Source organism: Cyprinodon variegatus, unplaced genomic scaffold, assembly GCF_000732505.1.
Source record: "Cyprinodon variegatus isolate N-32 unplaced genomic scaffold, C_variegatus-1.0 Scaffold1377, whole genome shotgun sequence".
Lineage (NCBI taxonomy): Eukaryota > Metazoa > Chordata > Actinopteri > Cyprinodontiformes > Cyprinodontidae > Cyprinodon > Cyprinodon variegatus.
Window position 1 is genome coordinate 27,325 of NW_015151830.1, and position 13,378 is coordinate 40,702.

Here is a 13,378-nt window from a genome sequence, read left to right on the forward strand (position 1 = left end):
AACCCTATGGATTCTAAATGAGGTGCCACTCAAATTCATGTGTGAAAAGTCACACGAAAGTCTAACAAGTCTAAGAAAGCTTTAAATGCCACAGTCCTCAGTGTTTGTATAATTTTACATTTTGGAATACAGCCTAGCATTTTTGATTATAGGGACTGAGAATCAGACCAAAATCCACCTGAGAATCTGGGGCAAGACTTTAAAACTGATGTTCCCAGATGCTATCTATTCAATTTGAAGTTTAAATTCTTTTGGGAAATTCGTTGAAATAAGTGTTTAAAAAAACTAATCACAGACTTCGCTGAGTAAGATCAGCAGTTGAGGAAACCTTTCCCCCAATAGAAACCAAAGAAAAGTTATTTGCTTATTCTACTTTCCTATTTACATTTTCCTCAATCAGATGTGATGGACAGTGAGATTTAACTGCATCATTCAAATTCTTGGACTCCAGGAAATACGATCTTATGATCTCAACTGGTTCAATTCAGTTCAGTTTATTTATATAGCACCAATTTACAACACATATAATCTCAAGGCACATTACAGGGTCAATACAGACAGACTGGTTTAAGGTTTGCATAAAGGAAAACGACTTGATTGCATCAAGTCGTTGACTTGCAAGACATGCTCATCCTGGATGAGCTTGCCTCACTATGAGCACGTATGTAATGACAGTGGAGAGGAAAAACTCCCTTATAACGGGAAGTTCTGCTTATAACCTCCAGCAGAACCGGTCTCAGTGTGAGCGGCCATCTGCCGAGGCCAAATCTGGTTCAAGGTTAATGTTAACTAGCTCCACAGGTGAATCCATCTAGGAAAGACGCAGCCAGGCAGATGAGCTCCGAGCCAATTCTCTTGTCAGGGAATGAAAGAGAGCACCTACAGTTAGCCATAGTAAAAGAAACAGGACTTCACTGAAAAAAACGGGCCAAGCTCCAACATCTATTAACAAAGGCTTTGATGGCAGCAGCCAGCTCATGTTTCAATCCAGGATGGTGTCACAGCGAAACGGGGACAGACCAGATGAAGTTACTATGATGAGAAAAAGCAGAGGGAGCATAAAGTTATCGGTGGAACCAACAAATACTGCAGAATTGGAGAATAGAGATAGAATGAAGCAGAAAAAATGTCCTTATGTCCTCAAGTAGTCTAAGTCTATAGCAGCATAACTATAGAGATAGCCATCTGACCTGGTGTTTTCTGTAAATGTTTGATTTTTTTTATCATTTTAGTATTTTATGGATGTTGGGTTAAAGGTAAAATGATATACTGTGCCTCAAGTAAAAAATCAAAGTCATGCAACTAAAGGAAAAGAAGGAGGTTCACACAGTTTAATGAAGAATTTTGCTGTTAGGGGGAGGAGCGTGAAGGTTCTGGGATTGTATCATCCGTGGGCATGCTCCCTCCTGCAGCCGTGACATCACTGCAGCATTCCTTTCCACAGAGCTAGAACAACAGAGACCCCCATCACTCTCTTCATTGCCATCTGCTATTAACCCTCACCGCACTGCCCCAGTTTTGCACATACATCGAGAAAACTTGGTTTCTAGCATCCATTTTTAGATTTAAAGGGAAGGAAATGACATCACAGTCTCCTGAAAGTAGTCATAATATTTGCTTATCAGCAACCCTGATATGTTCGCTTCGGCCCAACGAAGAACCACAGCTTTTTGATCACTCCACACATCTTTCTCTCAACTGATTTGTCACAGAGCTCTGGTTGAAAGCATAGAAACAGATGCTGATCACCAGAAACTTCAACGAAAAACTTTGAAATTCCACATCTGTTATCAAACTATGTGTCCCAATTTAGAGCTCTGCAGGGGGCCCAAATGCAGCTAATGCCACAAGATACTGATAGTGTGTAAAGACTAAAAGTGATACAATGTGGGGGAAGGGAAGAAGGAAAGAGGGAGAAGAAGAAAAAAGAAAAAAAATCAGGCAGACCCAGTGAGGGAGGTAGTGAAAATAAGGTTAACAGGACAATAAGGGAGAGCTATACAGGAGATGAAAAATGGGACACTTGGAGGTAGAGAGTAGCTCAGAAACACAGGTACAGTCAAATCCGGATGGTATGCTGATAGATAACATAGTGGGAGTTGGCTGTGTGTCTCTGCTTGTCCACGTCAGGGTAAAAAAAAAAACTTTTATGACACTGTAGAAACAGTCCTGTTGATTAAACTGTACATTGCACAACTTTTGTGTGAGTGTACGTGCCTCTGAGTCGGTGTATGAGCGTTCCAGTGCTTGCCAAGTTTTCATAGTGGATGGATGTGTCATGATTTTTTTCCTTCTCTTTCTCTCTCTTTTTTTTACTGCACTTTGCCAGAGATTAGCTGTTCACTTTTTATGGTCAGGAGGGAGGCAGGATTGTCATTCAGCCAGAGAAAGGAGGAGGGGTCGGCAGACGGCAAAGCAGGAGAGGGAGGGAGATAGAGGAGGAAAAAGGAGTGGCTTTCTGTAGATAGGCGCCCCTTGCCACCAGAGTAAAGTCTTCTCTCAGAGGCAGCTCATGGGAGTGAAAATAAAACAGAAAAATTGACACACAGAGCAGAAAAGAAGAAAAGAAGAAGATAAAGGCCTGCATTTGTTCCAGGTAAGCAGGAACCAGATGTTTCAGATTCTTTCATTTGAACCATTCATTGTAGGTCATAAAAGCTGAAGGTGTGTGATTATTCTTCTCAGGAGGAAAGTTAGAAGTATTTTAATGTTGACTGAGGGCGTTCACTGCAGTCAAGACAGAAACACATTGATCTCTGTTAGTAATAACAATTGTTCTGTCATTCAGTCAGGCTTTATCAGGGTTTCATTCCACCATGGCATCAGCAGCTCCCCAAAAAAGGATGGTCTCCTCCGTCTTCATCACGCTGTCGTCCCCTCACAGAGCCACAGTGACACAGCAGAAGAAACCTGCCCTCCAAACGCAGAGTAGCTCGGCTCCAAACAGACAGCACACCTTTGCCAGAGCCAACCCCGAAGATGACAACCTTGCTGTTCTCAGGCATAAAACAGGGGATCAGTCACCACCTCACACCCACGACAGACACTGGACTCATGAAGGGCCGCGGTCCAAAGCCTCAGACTCACAGAGTCAACCCCAACCTGCCCAAACAAGACGACCGAAAGCAGAGGTGCAGGAGACAAACGGGAGATCTGCAGGTATTCATTACAGAGTTTTCTTCAAAATGCTTTCATTATGGGCCTTCATTGTATCCCATGGTTAAAATGTTGAGATTTCTAATACACGCCTCTTCCGGTAATCTCCACAGAAAAATGTTAAAAGGCATTAACTGCAATATATGGGATTCTCTTGCTCGGTCCAAACTAATTATTGGCTGCAGCGGGAGCTGTAAACAATAAGATGAAGTATTCTTCAGATTTCTGAAGCCAGGAAGTCAGACATGATTAGGCTGAAACATACTTTGTTTGGTTAGAAACCACTAAGTTGGAATTTTCTTTTTTCCATTCAAACCCCAGCATATCTTGCCAATACTGTATTAAGACCTAATTAAGTACTAATTGTGACATAGTAAGAGGAAAGGAGATCATTTTCAAGAGACTTTACATAAATAAAATTTAGAAATGTGTGGGACACAATTACATTTATCCCGCCTGAATAAAAAAAACAACTTGGCAGCATATTTGTAAAACTTCTAATGTATGTCTTCACAAGCTTTTAATGTTTTGTACCTATTCTTCGTTGCAAAACAGCTCAAGTTCAGTTTTCTCATTGGGAGTCAGATCCTCTGTTGGATTTAGGTCAGAACTTTGACTAGTCCACACTAATACATGTCTGTGCATTAGTGTGGACTAGTCAGTTCCATTGTATCTCTGGGTTTATGGCTGTACGTTAATGAATAAATCGATCAATCAATCAACCTATACCTTTTTATATGACCCTTTAAGAAATATGATGTGATTAAAGAGCTGTACATAAAATCAAAATATATGAGAAAACAAATATGGATAAATACGTTTTAAGCCTGTTGAATAGTCTTAAGTATTCAACAGTGCAAATGTTAGGATACAGAACCCAACCCACTGGAAGGGCCGGATCACCCCAGTGTTTGTACCTAACTAGAGCTGGTTTGTTGATGAATACTCAAAGAGTTTCTACAGGTGAGGAGGGGCTGCTAAAGGCTGTTTTCCTGCTGGGTGGTAAATCCCAATCTCTGGTATTGAAAGATTTCCTCCAGAGTTTCCCTGTTTTTAACTCCATTCTCATTCACATCTGACCAGCTTCTCTGTCCTTGTTAAAGAAAATTCTCCCCACAGCATGACGCTGCACCGTGTATATATTTCACGCTGAGGTGGGCGTGTTCAACACGTAGTGTTAGCGTTTCCTTCTATACATAGTAATTTACATGATAGACAAAACATTCAGTTTTGGTTTCATCTGACAAGAGCAGCTTCTTCCACTTGTTTTTTTGCCAGCTTTCCTACATTGTTTATGGTAAACAGATTCCTTTTAACAATCCAACAATCTTTCTGCTTCTCTATAAAAAGATACATTTTCAGGGGTTTTTTTTTCTCTATTTTTTGGATCTATGCAGCTAATTAGGAACAATTACTCTGACTGACTGACCTGTCAGTTTAGGTGAGCAGCCCTTTTCTGTTATCTGCATTGTCGTTCTTGTCCTCAACTTTCTCAGGATGTGTATGAACCTTTTTCATTCCTTTTGGTATACCATAGTCTTTCTTTTCAAATGATGGACTGAAATGTCCTTGAAATACCCAATGCTTAAAGAAATGTCCACAGCTTATCTCTGACCTTTCTGATGGACTCCTTTATCTTTATGATGTTGTGTCATCCATAATGTTCCTTAACAAACATTTGAGGCATTCAAAAATCAGCTGTATTTATAACAAGGTTAAATTACACAAAGGGGGGCTCTTTTTCCTAATTAGTAAACTCCTTTAGGGAGTTTTCTCTTATTTCATTTATCTTTTTTTTTTATGTCTACAACATCAAGTATTCTTTAAGCTTATTTTCTGTTTAAACCATGAAAAATGTGAAAAAGTTCAAGGTAAGAAAATACTTTCAGATTTGAAATTAGTTTCAGCTATGAGACCGATATAGAATCAGCAAGGTTTAGTTTGATGACAGAAGTGGAGCAACATGCAAATATATTAGAAACCTCAATGGATTCTACCCTGATTCACTTTTTTTTGTTGTTCTCCATTTCTTATTTTTGTAAATTCTGAGGAGGAGAATTAAATAAATCTGCACCGTTGTGCACAAAAATGCTAATTAGGGTAGCATGTTTGCTAATTATTTAATGTGTATTTATTTATTTATGTAATTTGAAATTTCAAGAGGTGAAATTCAAGCTTTAAAATTCAGGATGAATTATAATAATTGTCTTGTTTTATTTCTACCAAAAAAATAAATAAAAGATAATTGCATTCTCCAGACAAAGACAAAAATATAAACAACAAAAACACATATTTAAAAATCCACAACAGTTCAAAACTCCCAATATATATTTTTTGCTTCTTCTATGCAGAAAATCTAAGAGTTATTTTTTCCCCCAACAGAGCTCTTCCCTCCCCCTCCTCCTCCTGATGTGCTACCTTCATCATTTTCTGAGGACTCAGCACTCCCTCCACCTCCTCCATGCCTAACATCTTCACTTGATCCACCGAGTCCCCACCAGCAGTCACTTTCCAACAAAGAGGTATCCCATCCCATCCCATGTACTGTACAAATCATCTCAAATTTCACATATAATTTACTCTTGTTCAAGGAAGGGGTTAAATCCTCAAAAAGACTTAATTAAGTCAGACACTGGGTTATAGAATAAGCAAACTGAGAAGAAAAGTAAATGTTTTTCACATACAACCTATATCCCAGTCTATTTCTGTTCAGTGGGAAATCCTTTGTTCTACTATTGTCTAAACTCAATAAAATTAAACAAATTATGAGAAAGAGGGGAGGATTTTCAACAGAAGAGTCATTGTTTTCACTGGTCGTGTGTTTTACTTTGAAACTCTTCCTGCAATTTTACTCTTTGTCAGGGTTTTCCTGCAGGTCTACAATCTGTTTATCCACAGTTTTAAAGAATCAAAATCAAGTCATTTATTGTTGAAAGAAAGGACAAATACCGGTAATTTCTTAAAATTTGATTTTGACATAAGCATATTTTTTCATACATAATAGAAGAGATTAAGAATAGTCTTAATTTGACTTTTTCATTATTTTGTTCAGAGCAGAATGGTTTAACATTTCCACACTGAACTAGATCTAGTCAATAGATATGGATGATGCTACGGTAAAACCTAAACGCTAAATGCAGAAATAAGAACCAGATAGCTTAAAGGTCACATTATGCTTTCTGATAAATACATTTCTATCAATCTTAATTTCTTACAATCATGTCTGTCTGAAACATTAAATTCTCCATAATTTATTGAATTTTTAGGTGCATGCTGCCTCCTCACCGTCCATAGGCTCAAATGGTGATGACGAGGCTATTGCTATTCACAAAAACAGTCATGACATGACCACAGAGAGCAAAGGTAGAAAGATTTTCTTTTTAATCTTTCAGTTCAACACGCATTATCAGCTGACTATAATGTTACTATTTGTTTTTACTACAGATTTGTGTGGCTTCTGTCGGAAACCTATGGCTCTTTCTGAACCTGCAATAGAAGCCCTGAACAGGATTTATCATGAGGGCTGCTTCCAGTGTAGATCCTGCCACATTCCCCTGGCTGGGAAACATTACTACAACAAGGCAGGCATCCCACTTTGTGAAGACTGCTATCAGGTAGCTAATCTTACATTTTCCGTACCTGCATGTACAGAAATTAATTAGCCCATCATCTACAAATAATTATTTATGGGGAGGGATCATTGTTTTTTTTACTTGCAAATGGGGACGTGTGAAGGACCACTTTCAATTAGCAACACACAGACATACATAATGCATGTACACTCACCTTACTTCAACCTAGAGTTGTTTAAACATGCATGCATACTCTGCACAGAGAGGCTTTAGGTGCATAAAATTCAGTTTTACAGGACTTCTTTGAAAGCAGAGCTGATGTTGTTCCACAGTTTAGTTTCACTTTAAATTAATTAAAAGTTGACTTAACTACATGGAATACTAATCTGTTATTGATTTCCATATTCCATATACCATATAGATATAATAGATATCTACATTGTCCTACAGTGCTGTGCTTGAATGTTTCAAATTTTTGCCACATTTCAGGCTTCAAACATAAAGATATTTAAAAAGAAATGTGAATAATGAACAACAAATGGGACACAAATATGAAATGGAATGAAATTTACTGGATACTTTAAACTTTTTAAACAAATAAAATAAATGAAGAGTGGGGCGTGCCAGATGAATCTGCCCCTTTACTTTCAGTGCAGCAATATCTCTATAGAAGTTCAGTGAGGATCTCTGAATGATCCAATGTTGACCTTAATGACACACCAGGTAGGTCTGAGATGCTGTTGTGGAGAAGTTTAAAGCCAGGTTTGAATACAAAAGGATTTCCAAAGCTTTAAGCCTCCCAAGGAGCACTGTGCAAGCGATAATATTGAAATGGAAGGAGTATCAGGCCGCTGTAAATCTAGGAAGACCCGGCTGTCCCTCTAAACTTTCAGGTCAAACCATGAGAAGACTGATCAGAGATACAATCAAGATATCCAAGATCACTCGGGGTGAACTGCAAAGATATACAGCTGAGGTGGAAGACTCCTACTTAGGACAAACAGTCATATACTGCACAAATCTGGTCTTTATGGAAGAAAAATTTTCTATCCATATAACATCTTGTTTAAAGTTTTGACCAAGGCACGTAAGAGACACAGCAAACATGTGGAAAAAGGTGCTCTGGTCAGATGAAACCAAAGTCTAACTTTTTGGCAACAAAGCAAAATGTTATGTTTGGCAAAAAGCAACACAGTTCCTCACCCTGAACACTTCATCCCTACTGTCAAACATGGTGGTGGAAGGATCATGGTCTGGGCTGCTCTTAATCAGCAGGGATGGGAAGGTGCTTAAAATTGATGGGAAGATTAAAGAGGCCAAAGGAGCAATCTGGAAGGAAACCTTTTTGGTGTCTTTAAATGACCTGAGACTGGGACGGAGATTTATCTTTCAACAAGACAATGATACAAAACATAAAGTAAAATCTACAATGGATGGTTCACAAAAAAACACATCCAGTTGTTAGAATGGCCAAGTCAAAGTCCAGAACTGAAATTAATCGAGAATCTGTGGAAAGTACAGAAAACTGCTTTTTGCTCTCCATCCAACTTGACTGAGCGACAGCTGTTTTGGAAAAAAAGGATGGGCAACATTTCTCTTGATGAGCAAAACTGATAGAGACATACCCGAAGCGACTTGAAGCTGTAATTGCAGCAAAAGGTGGTGCGATTAAGTATTACCTCAAGGGGGCTGAATAGTTTTGCAAACCAAATTTTTCAGTTTTTTATTTGTTAAAGTTGAAAATATCCAATACATTTCATCCCAATTCATGATTGTGCCCCACTTGTTGTTGATTCTTCACAAAGAATTACAATTTAATATCTTTATTTTTGAATTCTGAAATGTGATAAAAAGTTGAAAAGTTCAAGGGGGCCTAATACTTTCACAAGGCACTGTAAAGAGGGTAATTCTGACAGATATGCTTTACGTTACTAAGAATGTTTGGGGGGAGTCGACTATATATTACTGTGTTTAAATCTTATGTATTTAAGAAAAAACAAAAATTTGCACTCAATCTATGAGCATTACGAAATATATCAAAATTTAAAAGACCTTATTTTTGCCAGCATATCAATACCCATGAAGTTTAGATAAAAACTTGCTTTATAAGAGACATCTAGTGAGGGATGATGCATCTCTTAAGTCCTGTATTGAGTATTTGCTGGATTTGTTTCCATTTCCTGAAGAAACAGCTCTGTCTGTCACCTCTAGATGTTTTTATGGTCCAACAATTCATTCACACCCTGCAGATTAGAATTAGAAAAATGTAAGGTTAATACAAATTTAAACTCTTTTCCTTTTAATTTGAATACTTTGTATGTCATTCATTTCAATGTTGCTATTTGGTTCAACAGTCTTTTAAGGTATAACAACTGAATAAGTTTATTTTTATACCGGTAAAGTGTGAGTACGTTTTTGGGCCTTTGAAATAAGTCAGTATTGCATCTTTCTCTGTGTTTTAGGCCAGTTTGGAGCTCTGTTGGTCGTGCGGGGAAGTTATTACAGATCAGATAATCCGTGCAATAGAGAGAACGTACCATCCATCCTGCTTTACCTGCACAACATGTAAGCAGCAAATAGGAGCACAGGCCTTTGCTCAGGGGGAGGTCGGTGAAGTGTACTGCCTGCAGGACTACTACAGGTATAAACAATGATGGCAAGTAGAAACAGCAACGAAAATGCAGTATACACTCTGCTCTGTTTAGTTGCTGTTGCTTTGTTTTTTTTATTCCAGTCTATTGCAAAGTATTAACTCTCTTTAAATACTTCTCATTTTTTACACACACACATACACACAATTGTCCTTAAAACCAAAGAGGAAATTGAGAGATCAGACAAGGTTGCCTAACTTGCCGTTTTATAAAAGTATTTCTTTTCTTCTCGGCTTTTAACCAAGTTTGAGACTTTTTTAATCCATCTTTTTATCTATTTAGTTTTGATAGTTTTCTTGTATTTTTCCTAGCTAGAGCTGTAAAGGGTTATTTTTTGCATTTTCTTTCAGTTTTCATCAGCATACAAAACTTTGGTGAATACTGTTTTAAATGTGCTTCATAAAAAATGTGAATTGTATTGTATGGTATATAGATTAAGACAAAGTAGTGGATAATATAAAAACAGCAGTTTAAAAACCAAGTAACGCCCCAGAAAGTTCAAAACTATATATCTAGATTTAAACATTTAACAGTAACCTGCTTGACCAGTTATAAATTGAGTGAGTAAAGTGTAACAGCAAACCTGCAAAGACCAGGCAAATTTACTTAAACCGGAAGTCCGAATAAGTAGAATGCAAGCTGGGTTTGCTGTGTTATGAACTCAAAATTGACATCCAAAAACTTTCTCCATCCAATCAGACTGAGCTGGAGCTATAGATATCAGTTTTAGTTTTTACATGTTAAAAGTTGGAAGAGGAAAACCCAAAGGGACCGCCAAGGTGTTTTTTCAAAGTATTGACTCAGGGGTGTGAGAACTTGAAAGCTTGTATACGGTCAGACTAACTTTCCTTGTTTCCAATTAAGGGGCTGTGAACACACATGAATGCAATCCATTCAGAGTTTGTTTTAAATAACATCCCAATCATTCTCTATTTTGTGTGGGCATTTTAAACAGCCATTTAAATTTATGTAAACACTTGAAAATATTTAAAATCCTTTTCTAAACACATCACATATATTTTCTTCTTGAAAATCATTTATATACAGGAAATATGCTCCAAAGTGTAGTGCCTGTGACCAACTCATCATTCCTAAGGAAGATGGTACTGATAGCTACACTGTTGAGTGTCTGGGGCACTCCTACCATGAGAACTGCTACAGATGTGAGGTGGGTGTTCTGCAAACAGTTTCCTATAAGGATTTACTGGCAAATGTTTAAACACACACAAGCACATTATCCTGCGGTCGACATGACTTTCATCTTGTCTGCAGGTCTGCGGCATCCAGCTCTCCCCTGAACCAAACGAGCATGGCTGCCATCCATTGGAGGGGAAATTGTTGTGCAAAGCCTGCCATGTGAACCTGGTGTCCGTGCAGCAGTAATATAAGCCAAACTATCGGAAAGCAATAAACACTCCATATTCAAACAAATGAGAGACATGTGCCTTTTCAGGAGTTTATGCATCATAATGATTTATATCAAAGGAGCATTTAATTACTTTTCAATATATCTGGCTTTCTGGAAAAGAGAATTCTACTTTTCTTTTATACTTAATAATTTTACACTCTGTACTAGAGATAGAAATGCATCGAACATATTTATGCAACTGGCTTTGCAAAAACTATTTGTAACAAACTAGTAGAATATGGTTCATCATGCTTTCACTCAGCTTTGTACGAAAATAACAAAATATTGTACTCATTTATAGAAAAACTGAAGTAAAAAATTACATAAGGCCTCATAAATCAAATTAAATAACACATGCAATCAAGATGTTGCACACAGTATGTACTTATATTAAGTCATAATTCAATAACTGGTGGAGACAAATCAGAGTAGAAATTAGAGGCAAGCTGCTAAACATTAAATCCAGCATTTTTTCTGTGATAGTATCCCCCCCGATGTGTCAAATTGTTAAAAAAAAAATGTCTCTGCTTCTTCTTCAGTTTCATCTTTAAAGCACATATCACACAATAGCTTCTCGAATGACTGGTCTGTTAAAATATATAAAGAAAAAGGAAACAATAAAATCTTTTTCTAAGAAAAAATTGTTTTTTCTGTTTATATTTGTTACTCTAATGATGACTAAGTTTTTGGAATTTTACGGAATTTCACAAATGTATCTTTGCATGTTCATTTCTGTTCTTCTTATTTGTCTTTTTAATCCATATTTTATCCAAGTACAGGATAATCATTTATTAAATTTTGCATCCTGAAAGGTATAGTCGAGGATTTTTGAGAATTTTTAATAAGACCGGCCCTCTCCACTGGTCCCTGTACCCGCTCCCGAGAGGCAATGCCTATTAAATGTGTGCAAGAGAATGCACAAGCCCATTTGTCCTCGTGCACGCTCTTTTAGAAAGTTGCTGTTTGCATCGATCGTACAAGCTTACTTTCCAGAAAATGTACCCTTTTCCCACTATCTCAGACTCACCATGGGTAAGTGAAAATAGGGACGAGCATAAACATTACATAAACATATCAACAGAATGAGTGACAATTAGGAGGACCGCTTATTTTGATGATCCACCTGGAAAAAGAACATCCTCCACTGTACCTTTAAGTGAATATAGTGATACAGCTCCAACGTCCCTACCTTGAAATGCTGTTTAAAATATATTACATGTATAAAAAAACCTAGGGAAAACAAAAGAAAGAACACTGAAAATGTATTGGATTTCCTCTACAACTGAATAGTAGAAAAATGGGCAACACTTTATAATAGATATAGAAAGTTCAAATTCTGGAAGGATGTATGTGTTCAGTATTTTCAGACATTTGTCTTACAACTTTATTCATACTTTTATTGTAAAATGTTCTTAGAGCAAATGTTGCAGGGAACAAAGTGAGCACCGTCTTGTGGATTTACCATCACTCCTGAGCTGTGGTCTCTTGTGTTGTCATTTGAAGTCTCAGGTTTCCTGTCTGACTCTGACCAGTCCATCTGTCTCCTTTAATTTGAACAATGTGTCCCTCAAAATAGACGCTGTTCTTCTTGGAAGGTACAAAGAGTGTATCAAGCACAAGAAATATAATTTCATGCATGTGCTATATCAAATTAAAGAAGGACAATGAAACAAGCAACAGACATGCATGAGACTTTCTTCTTTTATCTGATTGTACTTTATTTAGTTGCCTTCTAAAAAGCCTTGTAGGATATTTGCAATACTGTACATTTTTCCCTAATATTTTCTACTTATGCAACAACTTAACAGAAAAAAACTGTTAATATTAACAAAACAGGAGATGTAAAGAGGTAAAAAATATATAGAACCAATTTTATATTTTAGGTTTTAGCTTATTGTGCTAAGGGCTAGGGATTAATAGTGTTTTCTTTATAATCTATCATTTAAATCAGCCAAAAAAGTTGCTGTGAGAAAAAAAAAGTTCTTATAAAAATTCTTAATATTTAGAATAAATGACTGATTTAAAATTCCTTTTACCCCTTTTTAAGGCCTACTGCATATCCAGGACGGTGTCACAGGGACAGGAGTCTCAGCAGGGATTCCAAGACTCCCCTCTCCTCAGACCCCTCCTCCAGCTCTGCTTTGGAAACCCGGAGCTTTCCCAGGCTGGCTGAGAGTTCGCAGCTGCTTGATAAGGAAGCTCATTTCAGCTGCTTGTATTCAGGATCCCATTCTTTTCACCATGACCTAAATTTCATAACTACTGGTGATCACAGTGGTGTAGACTCCCCATTAAATTGAGAATTTCATCTTAAATTAAGCTACTTCTTTACCACAATCGACTGCACAGGGTCTGCATTACTGCGGCAGTAGCACCAATCCATCTGTCATTCTCCCACTCCATTCTTCCCTCACTCATAATAAACATGAGTCTGAGATGTTTTAACTCCCACCTTAAGCAAGGACTACACTCCAAGCCTCTCCAGAAGAGGACCATGGCCTTAGACTAGGAGGAGATTATCTTCATCCCCACTGCTTTGCACTTTCCTGCAAACCTATACTAGAGTTATTTGCCAGAGGGAGCCAACAGAG

General features: G+C 37.5%; 1 protein-coding gene across 2 annotated transcripts; it reads left to right on the plus strand.

Moving 5' to 3' along the window:
• Positions 1-2,383: 2,383 nt before the first annotated feature.
• On the plus strand, positions 2,384-11,401 carry LOC107103099 (filamin-binding LIM protein 1-like). 2 transcript variants are annotated; one of them, XM_015402624.1, is made up of 8 exons: positions 2,384-2,596; positions 2,793-3,159; positions 5,539-5,678; positions 6,423-6,519; positions 6,601-6,770; positions 9,191-9,369; positions 10,427-10,547; positions 10,652-11,401. In XM_015402624.1, the coding sequence occupies exons 2-8, from the start codon at positions 2,817-2,819 to the stop codon at positions 10,760-10,762; spliced, it is 1,161 nt and encodes a 386-aa protein (XP_015258110.1). In that variant the 5' UTR covers positions 2,384-2,596; positions 2,793-2,816; the 3' UTR covers positions 10,763-11,401. The 2 variants fall into 2 exon arrangements, with proteins under 2 accessions (XP_015258110.1, XP_015258109.1); XM_015402623.1 differs by having other exon boundaries at positions 2,389-2,596; positions 2,789-3,159; positions 10,652-11,400.
• Positions 11,402-13,378: the final 1,977 nt, after the last annotated feature.